The 22,019-nt window shown below is 39.2% G+C and overlaps 1 protein-coding gene across 1 annotated transcript in view; it reads right to left on the reverse strand.

Moving 5' to 3' along the window:
• Positions 1-22,019, reverse strand: part of kirrel3b (kirre like nephrin family adhesion molecule 3b) — a 439,076-nt gene that overhangs the window by 141,213 nt on the left and 275,844 nt on the right. The window contains 1 exon segment of the mRNA XM_062060501.1: positions 10,312-10,461. Coding sequence (XP_061916485.1) covers positions 10,312-10,461 — 150 coding nt within the window.

A 22,019-nucleotide genomic window follows, 5' to 3' on the forward strand; every position in this document is an offset into this window, starting at 1 on the left:
GGCAGACTACAAATACACATTTGTGTACGGACTTAGTCTCAGTGTACGAACGTTTCAGTCACCCATTGTGTGCCTCGCAGTACAGCCATTTTGTGCCCGGCAGCACATTCATTGTGCGCGGGATGATCAATTTGCGGTACTCACTCAGCACAGCAGTGAAGTCGTTAGCTACTATGCTAATGTGTGTTCTTTTTAAGCGTTTTAAACAACATTTTGCCAATTTTACTAGCTCAATTTAAATCTAAAGAAAGCAATGGACATGCGATGTGTGGTTTGAAACTTTCAGGAAGAATCTACAGTGTTGTCAACACAGACTCTTCCCCCTCCCCTTTCCGACGCTACACCCCAAGAAGATAAGGTAGAGTGGATTCTATTTTTTTTCATTCCTAATCACTGTAGTGACCTGGTTGTTGAAGTTAAGGATTTTGTGACTTCAAACAGAGGGCTAGTGTGTGTACATCTTGGCAGGGTGGCTGAATAGGAGGACAGCTCAGCTAGATGTTGTTGTTGACTTGGTTATTAAATAGAAAGTTGATCCACCAATCCCTTGTCATGTTTGTTTGATATACAGTATAGTGATTTATATTGTGTTCAAAGTGTACAAACGTGTGCTGAACTATGGACTTTTTTTGAAGCTGCAACCCATTATTCATGTTTACTACCGTATTTTCCGGACCATAGGGCACACCGGATTATAAGGCGCAGTGTCGATGAATGGTCTATTTTTCGATCTTTTTTCATATAAAAGGTGCACCGGATTATAGGGCACATTAAAGGAGTCATATTATTATTATTTATTTTCAAACTGTAAAACACTTCCTTGTGGTCTACATAACATGTAATGGTGGTTCTTTGGTCAAAATGTTGCATCGATTATGTTTTACAGATCATTTTCAAGCTGCTTTCTGACAGTCGCTTCAGGATGCGCCGTTTTGTGGGCGGTCTTATTTACGTGGCTCACCTTCGGCAGCATCTTCTCCCCGTCATCTTTGTTGTAGCGGTGTAGCGTGCAAGGATGGGAGTGGAAGAAGTGTCAAACGATGGATCTAACTGTTTTAATGACATTCAGACTTTACTTAAATCCATAACGGACCAGCCTCTCCTCATCCGGAAACAACAAGGCTGGAAATGTGTCCCGTGAAAAACCGTCCGACCGGAACTGTCTAATAACTAAAGTTCCTTGGGTGAATAATGTAACCTCACTACACCGGTATGTTTTAGCGCTTTCATGGCGAGTTTACTAACCGATATAAGTAAGAACTTTACACTACTTTATATTAGAAACGACAACAGCGGAGGATGAATGTAACATGTCAAGAAGATAGAGAAAAAGAAAAAGCCTATCGACTACGTCGTTGGTGCGGACTACAAAGGCGGACGCGCGGAATTTTTCAAGATTTATGAAGATCCCAAATACAGATCAGCAGGTACTAGAAGGTAAGAAATTTTGCTTTTGCATAATATGGTGAAACAAAACGCCAGATAATATGTCTTACCTTATACACACACCATAATTATACTTGTATGTTTAATGCGCCGACAATCCACCAAGCAGAGCGGCTTCATAGCTTACCAAAGTCGTACTAAAACATTTTGATAGATTTTTGAGCACCGTCTGTAATGTTTTATATTTTGAATGGAACATATAAAATGTCGGTGCTGTTTACTTCAATGATATTGCCATCATACCTCTTACCACGTATATTTTATGTTTGACTGCCATCTACTGGTCACACTTATCATTACACCATGTACCAAATAAAATTGCTTCGAGGTCGGTAAGCGAAACCAGAATTATTCCGTACATTAGGTTATTAGGGGCACTGTCGAGTTTTGAGAAAAAAAAAAAAATTAAGTGCGCCTTATAGTCCGGAAAATACGGTATGTTTATTATGAAGACATTTGTTTCAATACATAAACGTTTCTCTTTTCGAATCCTGTTCAAAAAACAATTACGTTCGTAAATATAGGCTCCACTGAATTAACCTCTACACTGCTAATTTAAGGCCATTTGCATTCCAGTAGACATTTTTTAACGGAGACACAATCACATTTCGAACTGATGACAGACTAAATAATAGTTTGTGTATTTTCGATTAAAGTTTAAGATCCTTAACAGTTCTCCTTTGAACGCACATGAACTCTGACGTACACAATAATACAGCTTTAGTCACTTTTCCCAGAAGAAAATATTGCTTTTGTCCTCTTATTTGTTCTTATTTGATTTAAGCATGTGCACTTTGCTTTGCTGTGCATGCTAAGGTCCGTCCGTCTAGGTCAGTGTAGCTGTGTGTTTTTCTACGACAAACTCAATAAAACATAAAAGGGAGGAGGAGGAGTGCATTCTGTGTTGCGTCTGGGCTCATCACAGTCCAGACGCGCATAGGCTTTTGGAGGGATAGAATGCTATAACATATGGAGTTTGGAGTTTTAGATTAATTCATTGTCAGCTTGCTAAAGGAAGTGGTTATGTGTTTTTCTGTCTGTCTGTGTGTGTGTGTGTGTGTGTGTGTGTGTGTGTGTGTGTGTGTGTGTGTGTGTGTGTGTGTGTGTGTGTGTGTGTGTGTGTGCGTGTACTTGTATTTCTACCCTTCTTGAGACATCAACAAGGAAAAGTAACTTCCATATGAAGACCGGTGAACAAGTTAGGACATATATCATGGTCCCAATACGGAAAACTATTGCATCTAATAGAGAATGTCTCATTTGCACCCCTGGTGGTGAAATCCATCAAAATTAGGGTGGTCCCAAAAAGGAGGGATTTTTCAAATTGCCTGTGTTTCGGTTTTAAAAGTGCTCCCCCTCTGGCCAACATATGTAATAACAAGTGTGTGTAAAAAAATGAAATGTGCCCCCTTTGGCCAAAATTAATAAAATAGATACAATAAAAATGTATATAGAGACATACTGTGATAACCTGAAATAAATAATGAAGATTATAAACCAATTACAAACACGAAATTCCACCCAAAAATAACTAAAAGCTTATCTTTGTTGTATTTGCATAGTTTGTATATATCATTAATGTTGTAAATATACATCTTTATATACCTAAAGATGTAGGTATTTTTTGGAGGTCTCAAGAAGGTATCAAATAAAATAATGTGTGTGTGTGTGTGTGTGTGTGTGTGTGTGTGTGTGTGTTTGTGTGTGTGTGTGTACGCACATTGGCGCAGGTGTGTGAGGTCGTAGCTCTCTGTCATGTCAATAAACACGCCCTGTTTTGGCGGGCAAGTAATTGACAGCTTGGAGTTTGCAGTCACACAGGCCTAGCATATATTTCCCTCCATGCACAGCATCAGCATGAAGCCCCCGGTTACCCCCGTCCCCCCTGGCACTGCATTCTACACTCAACTTACTTGGCAGGGGATTTAAACAAACACCTTCCATTAGGGGCTTATGTGGATATGAGTAGGAATGATAAATTTCTCTCGCCCTCAATCAGCTAAATAGGTGATAAAGGCTTCCCATTTCTTATTCTGATGAAATGCAGTCAACCCTACTACGGCACTCCCTGTTGATTGCACTCTAAAGTCATTTATAAGCATTGCTTTTCCTAGCTTTAATTATGAGCATTTGATGAAAGACTCAAAAAATGTGGAATTAGTGCAAAATCGTTACGGGGAATATGATTTGAAAGTCACATGGCGGCGGCACGTCGGAAAAAAATGAGTGCAAAGTTAAAGTCCCAACGAAAGTCACACACACACTAGGTGTGGTGAAATTATCCTCTGCATTTGACCCATCCCCATGTTCATCCCGTGTGAGGTGAGGGGAGCAGTGAGCAGCAGCATGAATTGATGACCCCGACTTAAACAAGTTGAAAAACGTATACTGGTGTTACCATTTAGTGGTCAATTGTACTGAATATGTACTGTACTGTGCAATCTACTAATACAAGTTTCAATCAATCAATCAAAACGGTGGCCGCGCTCAGGAATAATTTTGGTGATTTAACCCCCAATTCCAACCCTTGATGCTGAGTGCCAAGCAGGGAGGTAATGGGTCACATGTTTATAGTCTTTGGAATGACTCGGCCGGGGTTTGAACTCACGACCTTCCAGTCTCAGGGCGGACACTCTAACCACAAGGCCACTGAGCAGGTAAAGAAGGGAAGTCTGCTAAAGTTGTTGTCAAAAGTAGCGTTATTAGGGATTTCACATTTAACTGTGTTAAACTTTATTTACCGTATTTCTCAGACTGTCCGAGCACCGATATATAAGCCACACCCACAAAATTTGAGAAGAAAACTAATATTTTTTATATATTAGCCGCAGGTATATACATTGTTAAATGACTTATTTACACAGAAATATTTTGTAAATGTTTATTTACATACCTTAATTGTTTCCAAAGGGTGCCAGTCACATGGCAGTAAAACGGTTGATCAAACAAAACAGATGTCATTTAGCTGCGTAAGCTAGCTCTCCAATCAGCTAAACAGAATCAATAACTCTACGGTGACGTTTTGGTGAATTTACTGTGGAATTTGTGAAACTACAAAAAGAATGCCATCCATCTATTCATTTCTTTATCGCTTGTCTCTCGCGGGGGTTGCTGGAGCCTATCCCAGCTGCAATAGGGCAGAAGGCGGGGTACACCATGGACAAGTCGCCACCTCATTGCAGGGCCAATATAGAAAGTCAGACAACATTCTCACTCATATTTACACGCTAGGGTCAATTTAGTGTTGCCAATCAACCTATTCTTAGGTGCATGTCTCCGGAGGTGGTAGGAAGCCTAGGTATTCACCCCAAAGTCACGAGGAGAACAAGCAAACAACTCAGAAAGACCCCAAGCACGTGGATCGAATCTTATTATCGAGAGACATGAACATTAACCCCTGCACCACCATGCTGCCCAAAGAATGCCATTGTATGTTAGTAATATTAAAACAGTTGCGATGAGGGGGCGACTTGTTCAGGGTGTACCTTGCCTTCCGCTAGAAGGCAGCCCCCCCACGACTCCGAGAGGGACAAACGATTAAAAATAGATGGATGGATGGATTTCCTTGGTGAAACCTGAATCAAATGCAACTATTTATTGAATATGATTGCAAGCCAGAGACAAATTCTAACCATTGACCAGTGCACTGAAATGTTGGAAGACATACACTCATACAATTTGGATAATGCTAAAATACTATAGTTCTCCAATTATAAATCAATTAAGTTACATTTGATAAAGGTTTGACCTGAAATATTATATTAGAGTCTCAAATTAATTTTAATGAAGATGAAATGTTTTATTTTCCTAAGATATGATTTTCTAATTAAGGCATCAACTTTGATATATTATCACATAATGCACCAAATTGTTATCTTTTATATAAAAAAAAAATGCAGCACCCGCATTTTGCAATTCGTTTTGCAATATGTAACAACCTATTACAAAGTGTGTTTAAGAATTTTTTTAAAATTGCATCTGATTAGTACAAAATGCAACGTTATTACATAATGAGGTGCCAATCGATTACAATGTGCACCAATAATACATAATGCGTAGTTACACACCAGCTCTAAACATATTTTTCAACCAAAAGATAATAGCTGATGATATGGTTGCAATATCGATGTTGAAACGAGAGCAAAATCATGCGTATTTCCAAACAATGCTTTTAAAAATGTTGTCATCCTTTTTCTGCTTGTCTATTGTGACCAAAAGCCATAGAACAAGGGTCCCCAAACTTTTTGACTCGGGGGCCGGGCTGTATGTATATATATATATATATATATATATATATATATATATATATATATATATATATATATATATATATATATATATATATATATATATATATATATATATATATATATATGTGTGTGTTTTTTGTTTAACTTGGGACTTCCCGCGGGCCGGAATTTGGACGCTGTAGATCACAAACCTCAACAAAGGCTAAAAAATGGCCACAATTCACTCAAGTCACGTTGACATAAGGGCGGGTGAAGAAGATGTAAAATATTAATTGATAAACGACAGGGCGTTTTACTCCAAACACATTCCTAGCCGCTTCCTGCTCTGTCACTGATCAGAGTTATCATGGAAGTTTGCCCCACCAAGTCTCACTGCCTTCCGTGGTGCACAATGTTCGTGCTTGTCCTGACAGGCAATAGTACTGGGTTCAAATAATGACTGGATGCTAAAAAAAAAAAAAGTTTGCATTAAACAAAATATTTCCATGAATTTGATTTAGTAAAAAATAGGTTTACAATTAAATTCAATATGAAACATTTAAATTTAAAAACTGTTTCACAAATGTGTGAAAACATTTGTAATGGGGGGATGAAATTAAAATTAATTTAGCCTTGATGGAACAGTTACATCCACTGGATTGGGTAAATCAGTGTCCCAATATGAGCGGACTGTAACAGCAAAGGTACAATTGAGTCCCTTAATATGTACCTTTAACCAGACTTGCTTTAAAATAAAAATGTTTTCTCACTTTGCTCACGTGCCAACCCTCTGATGACACCACGTAGACCGTGATTAAAATGTTTTTGGGTAGACCTGCTAACTAATTACCAAACGGTGATAAACAACATACCATAATGCTTTGATAAAAAGTTTCCAAACAGCAAGAAAAAGGTAAAAGCAAATAATGTGCAACAGAGCTTTTAAGCTCCGCATGGAAGTACCAATGATTATTCACTCATATCCATTTGCAGAGCGGCCAAAGAAACACTATGCTTCAATTTGTCTTCCTTTTCTCTCCGTTTTTGCTGCAGCCCTCCTCCCCTTTCTACAAATCGTTAGTTTCACTTTTCATTAGGCCAGATCAATAAGGTGGATCAGTCGCTTGTGGCGAGGATACGGTGCGGCAGACACCCCGCATTCTCCCAACTCTCGCCTCGTTTGCTTTTTACTCTCAACTGGCTGGCTGACTCCAAGTTATCTTTTAAAAGCAACGCTCCATGGTCCAAGGTGGGGGAGCTGTGGCAAGCGGCAGGATGCTTTTGAAAGGCCCGATAAAGTAATGCCTTGCTGGCAAAGTTGAGATGATTAGCAGTGGGGTAAAACTGGCTAGAAATGAGTATCCAAATCATTGAGTTTAAACATCATTGACTGAAAGTTGCACCTAAACATAAAAATGTGTTTGATAACCAGCATCATCTACAGTCCTTAAGAGGATATTGCATAACACAGCTGCAACCGAATGGACATTGTAAAAAAATTTAGGTAAATGGGTTTTACTTGTATAGCACTTTTCTACCTTCAGTTTAGTTTATTCTTTATTTGAAGGGACAATGCACAGAAACTTTAAGCTCAAAGACAGATATGTTCTGCACCAGATTACAGTTCATTTCCATCTGCAGTCCCTGGCTGCGTAAATTGAAGCGATACAAAAAATATGCAATAAAATTATACTATAGCATGTAATCAAATTAAGAAAAGTCATAAAATGCCCTTTCATTGACATATACTTATTACACATGACAACCACACCTCATTTACATCATCACACATAGACGATACATGCTCTTGTTCACATCTGTCACCATTTGTAAAAACAACCATGATTTTAACACACACACCTCACAGCTTACAACACAATGTTCTCGTGGATAAATAAAATACACATTAAGTTGACATGTCAAACATAGTGCCCACCTCAGTGACCGTGTGAGCAGCTTTGATTGTGGCAAAGCCACTTTTTAACTTCAATTGTGAATGAAGAGTAACTTGTTAGACTTTTCAAGTTTGTTGTGAGGTCGTTCCGTTCCTTTATGGCTTTATATGAAAAAGCTGATTGTGCAAAAGAGGTTTCACATCTGGGTACGCTACACTGCCCCCTGGTGGAGGCTTGTGTGTTTCTAGCTGTCACAGCAGATGTAAACTGGACAAAGTGCTTAAGTGGCGCTGGTGCAATGTTATTTAGGATTCGATGGGCCATTCGTATTGATGCTAATCTTTGAATATTAGCAACATTTAACAATCTATATTTTTGGAGAACTAAACAGTGATTGTGGTGTTGTGGTTTTCGGTCAAGGATTTTGAGAGATTGTTTGTGCAAAGTTTCCAATGGCCTCAGACTAACATGTTATACAATAATAAAACGAGACATAATCATTGCATTAAAATAAGTTCAAGGTACTCAAAGCGCTTTGACACTATTTTCACATTCACCCATTCACACACTCATTCACAGTGATGGCGGGAGCTGCCATGCAATGCCCTAACCACGACCCATCAGGAGAGCTGGGGATCGAACTCAGAACCCTCGAGTTGCTGTCATGCTCACTCTACCAACCGAGCCACACTGAGATAACTGCTTAGCATTAATATTGTCTGTTGGATACCAACAGTTTAGTAGTGCAACTGACATTTTAAAGCTCATGCAGAGGTAAATAAAGCTGCTGGATGCAAACCAATCTATGGATCTGTTGTGGAGAAAATGGGGAAAAAAATAGGGATGTGCGTATCGATCCTGTGGTATCGATATATCGATACTCACACGCTACTCATTTGGCATCACTTTTCTGAAAAAAGTATCGATATAAACCAAAAAACGGCGTGTGGGGGGTGCAAGCATCACTTTCAGATGTTTTTGATGACTTACTTAACTTACTATGTGCTGGGACACCCCTGTACCTGGCAGAGTATAGAGCTGGCCCAGTCACATGACAGGAGACAGCGAATGAGCGTCGTCAACGTGCAACACACACACAGCCAGCCGACAGCGATGCAGCCAGGCATATCCAGTGTTGTCCAATTGTTGACTTAAAACAGGCATTGTTTTTTTTTTTTTTTAGTAATGTTTACTGAATATTTTTGTTTAAATGATTATCCTAAATTCAAATAATTTCCACACAGGGGAATTTACTGTTAGTTGAAAATTGCTTGAGTATTTAAAACAAGATAAGAAAGAGATACAATTTGGAGATTCTTCATCTTTGCATTACAGTTTTATTTTTTTCCAAGAAAATCTTGAATATATGATTGAATGTGATTTTGGTTTTAATCTGTAACATGATTTCTTACATTTCGAAAACATTAGCCTATTTCATATTTCATTAATTGCTAATTATATCACAAACTTTAAAAAATAACTGCAGCTTCTTGCAATTCGGATTTGACTGTTAATTGGAAAGCCCTAATATTTAATTATTATTATATAAAATATATACTTATTATTATATATAATATTTAATTTATTTTTCATATTTATGTTATTTATTTAAATTTTACTTTTATTATATATTGACCATAATAAATGTGGTATAAATGGTCTGTATTTGTCTTGTGATTTGTCTTAAATAATAACAATAGTAATAATATTTTTGACTGACAAAAAATTGCCAATAAGAAATTACTGGTATCGGTATCGGTATCGATGAAAATGCAAGAAAAAGTATCGGTATCGTATCGAATCCTAAAAGTGTGGTATCGCCCATCCCTAGAAAAAACTACATTAGGTGGCTGCACAGGTGTTAGTTCCAATTATTTCTGACCCGGCAGTTATTTGTTTTTGAATGCACCATTTACTGTATTGCCATTTATACATTTTAGCCAATACTAGTACCAAATCGGTATTTGAAAAACAATACTAATGCTTAAAAAGTTCCTGACGTTTAGTAAAATAATGGAAAATATGCATATTATTGTAAAGAAACATTAATAATTTTGGTTGTCAAAAAACATACGTTTTAAATTGTTCCAGAGTCTGGGACTATAGCCAGGTCTCCACGGGTTTTAAAACGAGAAGACCCTGGCCTGAAGACCGGAGGCTGCGCCCTGAAGAGTAAGGGCATAGCAAGTCAGTGATGTACTGACGGGCCCCACCATGCAACATTCGGAATGTCAGGATCTTAAACTCAATGCGGAATTTAACTGGAAGCCAATGAAGACTGGATAAAACGGGGATGATATGGGCTGTTTTGGGTGCACCGGTCAAAAGCCTGGCAGCCGCATTTTGTACAGTCTGAAGTCTCTTTAGCGTTGACTTGTTGAAAATAGTGAAAAGAGAATTGCAATAGTCAATGCAAGACGAATTGAACGCGTTAATGAATAGTTTGGTTACTAATGGATTAGATTTATGAACTGAGAACTGTGAAGCCATCATTCATTCACTCCACATTCACACGATGCTGGTAAGCTACATTTGTAGCCACCACTGCCGTGGGGTAGACTGATGGACATAGACCAGGATGGCGGAAGCTGGAGTCAAACCTGGAACCCTCAAGTTGCTGGCATGGCTGTTCTACCATCTGAGCCACTAGGTCCCCAACGGCTTCAATGGAACCGGTGCCATCATGGAACCAGATTCCGGCGCCCATCCCTGACTGTATTGTGTGTATAACGCAGACTTACCGAGCACAGTGAGGCGGGCAGGCCGGGATCTCATGGCAGCCTGGACGGCTTGGCACTCGAACACAGCGTCGTCCATCAGCTCCACGCGCTGGATTCGCAAATGATGCTCTCCTGAGCCGTGGTCGCCAATCACTGTGTAACGGGGATAACCTGCAGCACAAACATTCATAACTAATCACTTTTAGCAAATGCACAAAGATGCATTTTTCTTGAGATTTGTGTAAAAAAAAAAACAACAAAGATGATTGTGTGCCCTTTGTGGGTTGTTGTGTTGACATAGTAACAATGCGTACACATGTTTACAGCACTGCTGGCAGTGTGTTAACGACTTTGTAGAGGTGCTGAAAGAAGACAGATGCTGCACTGCAACCACAAATACTTTAATTCCACTTGCTTGCACATTGCTCAGTCCGATGATTTGTAGTTTAATAATGCAAGAAAGCATGGGGGATAACCATGAGACGTTTAACACAAGTCAAGCCCAACGGTTTTGGAGATACCCCCTTAACTAATATTGAAATATGCATTGAGAGTGCATTCCCTCCATTGGGGCAAATAAGGGGAATAAAGAGTGTTTGACAGGGAAGTCAGCTCCTTCTAATACTTCTGGAATTGATTGTCCCCTCAGACCTATTTCCCTTTGCCTCTGCCTTGTTTCTTTCATTATGGAGGATGCTGAATGCAAGATGAGATGAGTAGTTATGTTTATAAAAACGCTGCACCAGACTACAGAGGGCCCGGGATTAGTTTTTGCCTCATCCCTCACTTAAGGGGTGGGTGAAAAATGCGTGAAGAATGGCGTTTCCTCGATGTGAAGAACCTGATAAGTCTGAAAGAGAGAAAAATGCGAAGATCCTAGAACACATCGGTTTTCACTGTAAAAGTTTTACAGTCTCAGGGATATGTTCAGAAACGGTACCTTGTCGTGGCAAGTCCTTGGGTTTTTCTATTGCAAAAGCACTCAAAGTCCAATTACTGACGCTTGGTTCATTGAATCCAGTTGTCTTTAATAGAGCATGAAGCAGGCTTCGTTTTCTGCCGGTGCGGTGAGTTATGGCCGATTAAGCCACTCTGCATTTACGTGTAGCTTTTAATCTTAAGGGTTCATACAAATGGGAGTGCGAAGGACAAAGGAACACATCAACGTTTAGACTCCGGGGGCAAAAAAATATGAGAGACTGAAGGTGATAATGTCTTCTATCCTTAAATTTGGTGCCCTGCACTGAGTGAGCTAGCGCATTAAAGCCGGCTGTAAAAGTAAAAAGGGTTTAATGTCGACCCATCCCATTTTAAAAGCTACAATTAATAAAATTAATAATCACTGACGGGGAAAGATGTGTTGCTTTTGCAGGAGAAGTGCCTGAAATAGCAGACATATCATTATGTGCGCAAGGTCACCCGGATGAAAATCCAATTTCATTGGATGTTCATTGATGAGACTCAATGCTGTGCTGACATTGTGGATCACAAGGGTAATGATCATGACATAATCGGGATGATATACATTTAGTAGACTCTCATTCCCATTCTGTGGAGATCATTTACAGCAGTATTTCTTAACCATAGGGCCGGGTTGCGTCACTAGTTCCACCAAGAGGGTGGCCAAAAATATCGGTTTGTCAACTGTGGTCCGTTTGGTCTGCAGCGGTACTCAGTTGTAATACACCTTTTCACCACGTGTTGCAGTAATGCCAAAATGAAACAGACAGAAGCAGTCTAGAGCTAAAGTCATAGAAGTTTCTTAAGCGCAAAAATTATGTTAAGCTTTATTTAAATTTGCATTTTTATTTATTGACAGTTTCTTTAGGAAACATTGTATAATTTATAATTAATTTAGTGAGCATTTATTTTAGCACTGCATAAATGTATGGGCATTTATTTTTCATCAGTTTTTATGAGTGCCTTATTTTGCAGTATATGTGATTATTACCGTATTTTCCAGTCCATAGGGTGCACTGCCGATGAATGGTCTATTTTTGATCTTTTTTCATATATTAGGCACACCGAATTATAGGGCGCATTAGAGGAGTCATATTTTTTTTTTTTTTAATTCTAAATTGAAAACACTTCCTTGTGGTCTACATAACATGTAATGGTGGTTCTTTGATCAAAATGTTGCATAGATTGTTTTACAGATCATCTTCAAGCCGCTTCCGGATGTGCCGTTTTGTGGGCCGTCTTATTTACGTGGCTCACCTTCGGCAGCGTCTTCTCCCCATTATCTTTGTTGTAGCGGTGTAGCGTGCAAGGGCGGGAGTGGGAGAAGTGTCAAAAGATGGAGCTAACTGTTTTAATGACATTCAGACTTTACTTAAATCAATAATGGAGCAGCATCTCCTCATCCGAAAAAAATCCACCGGAAATGTGTCCCGTGAAAAACCGTCCGACCGGAACTCTAATAACTAAAGTTCCTTACGTGAATAATGTAAACTCACTACGCCGGTATGTTTTAGCACTTTCATGGCGCGTTTACCTACAGATATAAGTAAGAACTTTACACTACTTTATATTAGAAATGGCAACAGCGTCGGATGAATGTCACATGACAAGAAGATAAAGAAAAAGAAGAAGCCTATCGACTACGGCATCGGAGCGGACGCAAGCAATTTTTCAGGATTTATGCAGATCCCAAATACAGATCAGCAGGTACCAGAAGGTAAGAAAAGTTTATTTTGCATAATATTGCAAAAAAAAATCCCAGATAATATGGCTTACCTTATACACACGCCATAATAATACTCGTATGTTTAATGCGCCGACAATCCTTCAAGCGGTGCGGCTTCGTAGCTTACCAAAGTCGTACTGATAGATTTTTGAGCGCGTGTGTAATGTTCTATATTTTCAATGGAACATTTAAAATGTTGGTGTTGTTTACTTGAGACCCATCATAGTGCAGCCTACACTTATCTCTTATGTTTGACTGCTATCTACTGGTCACACTTATCATTACACCGTGTACCAAATAAAATAGCTTTGAAGTGGGTAAGCTCAACCAAACATATTCCTTACATTAGGCGCACCGGGTTATAAGGCGCACTGTCGAGTTTTGAGGGGAAAAAAATGATTTTAAGTGCGTCTTACAGTCCGGAAAACACGGTACTTACTTTTTATATTAGCCTGACCTAAGCCTTGACAATAATCTTTGTGATTAGCACATACTTTTCATTTGATACGTTTTATCCGGTTACATCGAGTGTAAGTAGGTTTGATATAATAATTGAATACAATTCAAAGTGTTAATAGTTAATATTTGAGTGGGCCCCAGGCCCTCTATGTAGTGGAAACATTGAGTCCCGAGGTCAAAAAGGTTAAAAATCCCTGATCTAAAATACTGTAAGCCAACGCCAGCCGTGAACTGAAATGTGAACGCGGGTTTATTCCGCACTGACCAAATTAGTCTAAAAAAAATTATAAACTTGACTTATATTTATTGAGATTTAAAAACACAAACCAACAGGTGGTACCAAACGACTTCTGTGTCAGAGCTTGCTGGTGGGTCATGACCCATTTTTTTTCGGTCAAGCCAGCGGCATACTATTTTTTTTGCAAAGTAGTGCCAACAAATATAATATAGAGTAGCCAGAACGTGAATGTGTTTTAATAATCGTACAACCTTTTATTATTCACTGAAATATGATTAGTGAAGTTTCTCTTTACTTCATAGTGTAAGGTAGACATTTTGTGATTCATATAGGATTATCAATTATCACAATCATTATTGTAATTATAATATTTTTTTATTAGTGTATCTTAAGACTCCCTTGTCTTTAAAAACGAGTGATGCCTCTGTTTCGGACTTAAATCAAGGTTCCTTGAATGCACCACAATTATGTGTGATGAGAAGCCAAAGTGGCAGCACGGTGAAACAGGGTTTAGTGCATGTGCCTCACAATAAGAAGGTCCTGGGTTCGATTCCCGGGCTCGGGGTCTTTCTGTGTGAAGTTTGCATGTTCCCCCCGTGACTGCGTGGGTTCCCTCCGGGTACTCCGGCTTCCTCCCACCTCCAAAGACATGCACCTGGGGATAGGTTGATTGGCAACACTAAATTGGCCCTAGTGTGTGAGTGTGAAAGTTGTCTATCTGTGTTGGCCCTGTGATGAGGTGGCAACTTGTCCAGGGTGTACCCCGCCTTCCACCCAAATGTAGCTTGGATAGGCTCCAGCACCCCAAAATGTGAGGACAAGTTGTAGAAAATGGATGGATTGGTGGAGATACAAAAGTGAAACTTAAACATAACTTCTATCACCTCATCCTGGTTCTCAAATGTTGGCGCTGTGTGGGATTGCATAAGAGTGAGCTTTAATGAGTCTGTGTTGATTGAACAGTGAAGTGTTCAATTCTGGGTTTGCCACTGCCAGGAATAATTAACCATGCAGGGAATGTAATTTGTGTTACGCATTCCTAATTTGATCCAAACCACTTTATTATTTAACTTCACTGCAAAATGTAATTGTTCTTAACATTTATGATGACATATTTTATGACTGACAGATTTAAAGGACATTTAAAAAATAAGTATTTACATGAGCACAGGCCACGATCACGTTGCCCTTCTAGTCGTTGTTGCCCTAAACCATGATCAGTGAGGGACGTTAAAATAAAGAAATTCAGCATCACTGAACAGATTCTATTCAACTTTAATTTGTCCAATCATCTAATCAGTGCCTGTGGCTGTCTAATTAAATCTCAACATTATTTGTCTCCAAAAGGGAAGCTCATTTGCATTTTAGGCGGAAAACAAACCATCATCTCATGTTTTTTTCCCCTCACCCCTCATGAAATCATAGATGTTGCCATTATGAGTAATATTTTTTCTTGCACACATGGTGATGGATGATGATGACAATTATGGTATACATGTGTAGTAGTGTTTGCTTTCAGGAATATTGATTTATATTGCACTGACCGGAAAATTATACATCCATCCATTCATTTTCTACCGCTTGTCCCTCTTCGGGTCGCGGGGGTGCTGGAGCCTATCCCAGCAGCACTCGGGCGGAAGGCGGGGTACACCCTGGAGAAGTCACCAACTCATTGCAGAGACAACACAGATAGATAGACAACATTCACACTCACATTCACACACTAGGGCCAATTTGGTGTTGCCAATCAACCCATACCCAGGTGCATGTCTTTGGAAGTGGGAGGAAGCCGGAGTACCCGGAGGAAACCCACACTGTCACGGGGAGAACATGCAAACTCCACACAGAAAGACCCCGAGCCCAGGGATAAAAACCGAGACCTCCGTATAATATATATATATATATATATATATATACATATGACTTCACATGGACAAAGATAAGATATTCTGGAAGAAAGTTCTGTAGTCAGATGAAACAAAAATAGGAATTTGAAAGAGGAAAAGTGAGGCCTTTAATCCCAGGAACACCACGCCAACCGTCAAGCATGGTGGTGGTAGTATTATGCGCTGAGCCTGTTTTGCTGCCAATGGAACTGGTGCTTTACAGAGAGTAAATGGGACGATGAAAAAGGAGGTTTACCTCCAAATTCTTCAGGACAACCTAAAATCATCGGCCCGGAGGGTGGGTCTTGGGCGCAGTTGGGTGTTCCAACAGGACAATGACCTCAAACACATGTCAAAAGTGGTAAAGGAATGGCTAAATCAGGCTATAATTAAGGTTTTAATATGGCCTTCCCAAAGTCCTGACTTAAATGTGTGGACAATGCTGAAGAAACAAGTCCATGTCAGAAAACCAACACATTTAGCTGAACTGCACCAATTTTATCAAGAAGAGTGGTCAAAAATTCAACCAGAAACTTGCCAGAAGCTTGTGGATGGCTACCAAAAGTGCCTTATTGCAGTGAAACTTGCCAAGGGACATGTAACCAAATATTAACATTCCTGTATGTATACTTTTGACCCAGCAGATGTGGTCACATTTTCAGTAGACCCACAATAAATTCATAAAAGAACCAAACTTCATGAATGTTTTTTTGTGACCAACAAGTATGTGCTCCAATCACTCTATCACAAAAAAATAAGAGTTGTATATACTGTATATATATTTATATATAATTTTAAAGTAACAATGATCGATACTGTTGACTATATTTTGAATGTTTTTTAAACAACAAGTTGCATCAGCAAAGTTCCGGGACCGATGTCCCAAAAGATAGACACTTTTACAATCAACTACTGGAGGCACTCTACAAAAAGATCCAGCAGCATTTGCTTCGTTCAGTGCACAAGATGAGACGACAGTTGTGGCAGGACAACTCATAAATGCTTTAAAGTGACAGCACCTGCTCACAATAGCCTTGTTTATATGGACACAAATATTCGGAATAAAGGGCCATTAAAAATGTCTAATACAAATAAGTCAATCGGAAGATTCTGATCCAATTCAGTCGATTTGGAAATACATTTCATTCCGAAAGGGAGGGGTGTTTATTCCGATCGGTGTCCATGTACGCACCCATTCAGAGTCTGGTTTCGTGTTTGGGGTTATAAATGCTAATTCAGCACACTTGCGTTTCTGTCTTCGAGACAGCCAAATATTTATCGCACAGCAGCAACTTTGACGGGAAGGAAGCAGAAGTGGTCTGATGCCAACACAGCTTTCTTGTTAGAAACGTTAAAATAAAACAGAAGGTAGTAGTAAAAACTTTTTTTGAAAGCCTGAAAACACCAAGTTGTCCAAACAACTCCATGAAAAACTGCAAGACGACGGAATTTTACGAATCATAGACCAAATTAAAATCAGCTGAAAAAGTTTGAAATCAAAACAGAATAAGTGGATCTGACCCAGCCAGCTTTCAGTTTTACCGTCTCATGGATAACTTTGTGGGAGATCGGCCATTGCTGAACTTTTCTTGCAATGGCGTTGTTGGTTAAGAGGAGCAAAGTTTTACTCAGAGTTTAATTAGGAAGACAGCAGCATCACCAGTAAGCTATCAACTGTTCATGTTACACTAACTCAAGCTAACTAATAGTTTTCTAAGTAAAACTTTATGTGAAACCAGCTTGTTTACAACTGTCTTACGAACAGGGATGTTAAAATATGAAAAAAACTCAGCATCAGGAAACCAGAACTGGTCTTTTACCAATATGACTTTCTTCCTAGAAGCGTTAAGGAAACTGAAGATTGTTGAACACCTTGATGGTTGAAAGGCTGGAAACACCAAATTGTACAAACCCATTCACGAAAAAGTGTAGGAAGTCGGAATTCACCCAACCATCGACCAAGTTTGAAGTGGTTCTGACGCCAGCAGCTTTCAGTTTTACTGTTTGATGGATGACTTTATGGGAGATCGGCCATTGTCGAACAATGGAATGTATGTTGGTTTGGAGGAGGAAAGTATTAACAACTGAGTTCCCTCAGGAAGATAGCATGGTCACCAGTAAGCACCTGTTCATGTTTCATTAACTCAAGTTAACTCACAGTAAAACTTAATAGGAAACTGTTACCAGCATTCACATGCCAGCTTGTTCACAAGATCGGACAATCTCCCATAAAGTCATCGATCATATGGTAAAACTGAAAGATGGGGGTGTCAGAACCACTTTTACCGTTTTGACTTTAAACCTGTCTAGCTTTTTAGATTTTGGTCCATATTTTGTAGAATTACAGCTTCCTGACATTTTTCAGATTGTTTACAACTGTTCTGGGTAAGGCTCTTTGGCAAGTATGAAAAAAACACTGCAGCTAGAATGAAATATTTAATAGCTTAATTTTTTTATCAAAGTCAGTTTGTTTACAACATAAGCGGGAGTAGTTTCTTCTTTTACCGTTCCCGAAAAAAAAGGCAACTCTGCACATGTCCAAATGTTTTTTTTCTGATTAAACTCTTGGGTCAGTTTATTTAGTGTCTATGTAAACAGAGGATTGTAGGGGGGTCCCTACATCTGCGATCCCCTCCAAGGTTTCTAATTGTATCTCATTGGGTTGAGTTTTTTCTTGCCCTGATGTGGGATCTGAGCCGAGGTTATCGTTGTGGCTTGTGCAGCCTCTTGAGACACTTGTGATTTAGAGCTATATAAATAAACTTTGATTGATTGATTGATTTTGTGCATGTAAACATTGCTCGTGTCTTTAGCATCTGACAATTCCTGCCCGAGTGGAAGCAACCTTTTTACTCACTCGTATAGTGTGTGATTTATTTCCTCTTTCCCAAACTCAAGAGGGTCATCACGTTTGAAAACGGGAACGACGATCAAGAAGGCCGTGACGATGACGGTGCAGACGATCAGAAAGAATCCTTACAGAAGTACATGAAAGGATGACATAGGAGGACGTTCATTAAAATCCAAGAGGATTGTGTCACCAATCCCGGAACTTCTCTGACACATCTCTTACGCATGGTTGTCTCATATCTGAGTCATTCCAAATCTTAATTGTCTGATATCTGACTAACAATATGCCTTATAATTTCGACACTGGACCGCCACCATAGAGTCTGCAACGTCAGTGTTCCTCAATGGATCACATTGCATTGCTTTTTCTTTGGGTTTTCATGACAACTAGCCTGAAAGAAGAACCATCCTCAACAAGGAATGTTAAAATTAGAAACGTTCACTGAACAGATTATGTTCGACTTTAATTTGCCCAATCATCTAATCTGTGCCTGTGGCTGTCTAATTAAATCTCTAGACATTATCCGTCTCCAAAAGGGAAGCTCATTTGCATTTTAGGCTGAAAGGAAACCAAACAAACCATAATTGAATGTCTTTTTTCCCCTTATCGCCCCTCATTCAAAAAACATGATCATAAACGTTGTCAGTATGACTAAAGTTGTCCTTGTGCACACGGTGATAGATGATGATGTACACGTGTAGTGTTTGCACGCAGAAACATCGATTGTAGTAGTCAGCGAAATTTCAAGAGTCGTAATGTGGTACCCAAACCAAACAATGTAAAATAGACCCATTAAGGAGTAATGAATCCATTAAAGGGGAATGGATTTGTCTTGAGGCTGGATCAATGATGTGTGTGTGTGTGTGTGTGTGTGTGTGTGTGTGTGTGTGTGTGTGTGTGTGTGTGTGTGTGTGTGTGTGTGTGTGTGTGTGTGTGTGTGTGTGTGTGTGTGTGCACAAACATACACATGAAACATGGCCTAATGATTTATAGCTTTGAACTAGAACATGTTTCACACAATGTAACCACAAGGGGATAAAAACAGGTGACTAGTGCATGAAAGCAAGCAAACACACGCACACACACACACACACACGCTATTGAACGTCCACCAACTGCCACATCCTGTTTATGATTCACGCCGAGCACATGGTGCACACAAACACTTCAATCCTCCGTCTCGTACGCTTGTGCTACAACTAAGAATTAATTTGGAGCCACTTTGTTTGCAACCACAATCATCATACAAAAGGATCCGTGCGTCATATCATGCATATTTATGATGCTGATTGCCATTTTCTGAGGGCGTGCTTCACTTTCAAAGCGGATATAGGACGAATTCGTAGGAATGCTTTTGCATTTTTGTTTATTTCCACTGCTTCCTGCTGTTGATTTGTCTAGTTTTAATCACCCCAACTTGTGAATGGAGGCCAATGGTGGCAGATGGAGCACGCCATCGCTTGCCGGCATCGCTTGAATAGCCGAGCAGACATATATCATTGAGATGCCGCACGCAACATTTGATTTGCTTTTTTTTCCTTTTTCCGAAATGTATACAGCTGTCGCTTTTCCTTTCAGTGTGTACATCTTGAACTAGATGTACCATTACTCTTTTACGGCGCCGTGCCTTGCCTGTCTACGTAGGCAGGAGCGATAAAAGGGACAGCTGCGCTTCTCTTTATTTCCAGAAAGTGTCATCCGGCTCAATACGAGGCGCTCAATCTGTAGCGTAGTGTATTTCGGGTGAGCTATCTTCCACAGGCAGGCAGCAATTTCACCTTATATAAGACCTTGTATATTTTTACCGAGTTTATAAAGGCTCTATCCCTTACTATTTTCTTCCAATGTAACTTTCAACCAGCCTTTTATTTCTTCTTTATTCCCTAGCTAAATAAACGAAATGGAAAATGAAGTAAACTCTAAATCTCTCTGGAAGTAATTTTTTTTTAAATCTATTTTTGTATTATGCACAATCAAAATGTTTTGAGTATGTCCCCTCTGACTGCATCCTACATATATTTCTACAGTAGAGAGAACATTTGTTTCTTTTCCAAAATGCATGCTGCGTGACAATAAAAAAAAATACTGATACAAGGAAAACTACAGCATACACTTTAATGGCCTTTCTTTGAAGGACTCCAGATGCTTTTGTTCACATATTAGGGCAATATTTGGGTGGAAAACATTCAATTGATGAATTAAAGTTGCAAATTGTTGCAAAAATAATTGTAATTTTACAATAATTAATTAAATAATTTAAGCGTTAGGTGAAATTATTTATTATTTAATTATTTACAATTATTTTTAGAGTTTACATATTTTTGACCAAAAGTGATCATTTTAATTTAATTTTAATATAATAGTAGGGGTGCTCCAAAAGAATCAATTCACATCTGAATTGAGATTCTTATTAATTCAAATTTTAAATTGATTTCACATTTTTAAATATAAAATACATCTATATATATACAAACCCGTTTCCATATGAGTTGGGAAATTGTGTTAGATGTAAATATAAACGGAATACAATGATTTGCAAATCCTTTTCAACCCATATTCAATTGAATGCACTACAAAGACAAGATATTTGATGTTCAAACTCATAAACATTTTTTTTTTTTTGCAAATAATAATTAACTTAGAATTTTATGGCTGCAACACTTGCAAAAGTAGTTGGGAAAGGGCATGTTCACCACTGTGTCACATGGCCTTTCCTTTTAACAACACTCAGTAAACGTTTGGGAACTGAGGAGACACATTTTTTAAGCTTCTCAGGTGGAATTCTTTCCCATTCTTGCTTGATGTACAGTTTAAGTTGTTCAACAGTCCGGGGGTCTCCGTTGTGGTATTTTAGGCTTCATAATGCGCCACACATTTTCAATGGGAGACAGGTCTGGACTACAAGCAGGCCAGTCTAGTACCCAACACTCGTTTACTATAAAGCCACGTTGATGTAACACGTGGCTTGGCATTGTCTTGCTGAAATAAGCAGGGACGTCCATGGTAACGTTGCTTGGATGGCAACATATGTTGCCCCAAAACCTGTATGTACCTTTCAGTATTAATGGCGCCTTCACAGATGTGTAAGTTACCCATGTCTTGGGCACTAATACACCCCCATACCATCACAGATGCTGGCTTTTCAACTTTGTGCCTATAACAATCCAGCTGGTTCTTTTCCTCTTTGGTCCGGAAGACACGACGTCCAGTTTCCAAAAACAATTGGAAATGTGGACTAATCAGACCACAGAACACTTTTCCACTTTGTATCAGTCCATCAACTGTACATGGCTTGTATATATGCATTTTCATGAAAGGAATAAAAAGAAATGATGATGATGATGATGATGATGATGATGATGATCTTAGATGAGCTCAGGCCCAGCGAAACCGACGGTGTTTCTGGGTGTTGTTGATAAACGGTTTTCGCCTTGCATAGGAGAGTTTTAACTTGCACTTACAGATGTATCGACCAACTGTAGTTACTGACAGTGGGTTTCTGAAGTGTTTCTGAGCCCATATGGTGATATCCTTTACACACTGATGTCGCTTGTTGATGCAGTACAGCCTGAGGGATCGAAGGTCACGGGCTTAGCTGCTTACGTGCAG

Source organism: Entelurus aequoreus, linkage group LG10 (assembly GCF_033978785.1).
Source record: "Entelurus aequoreus isolate RoL-2023_Sb linkage group LG10, RoL_Eaeq_v1.1, whole genome shotgun sequence".
Lineage (NCBI taxonomy): Eukaryota > Metazoa > Chordata > Actinopteri > Syngnathiformes > Syngnathidae > Entelurus > Entelurus aequoreus.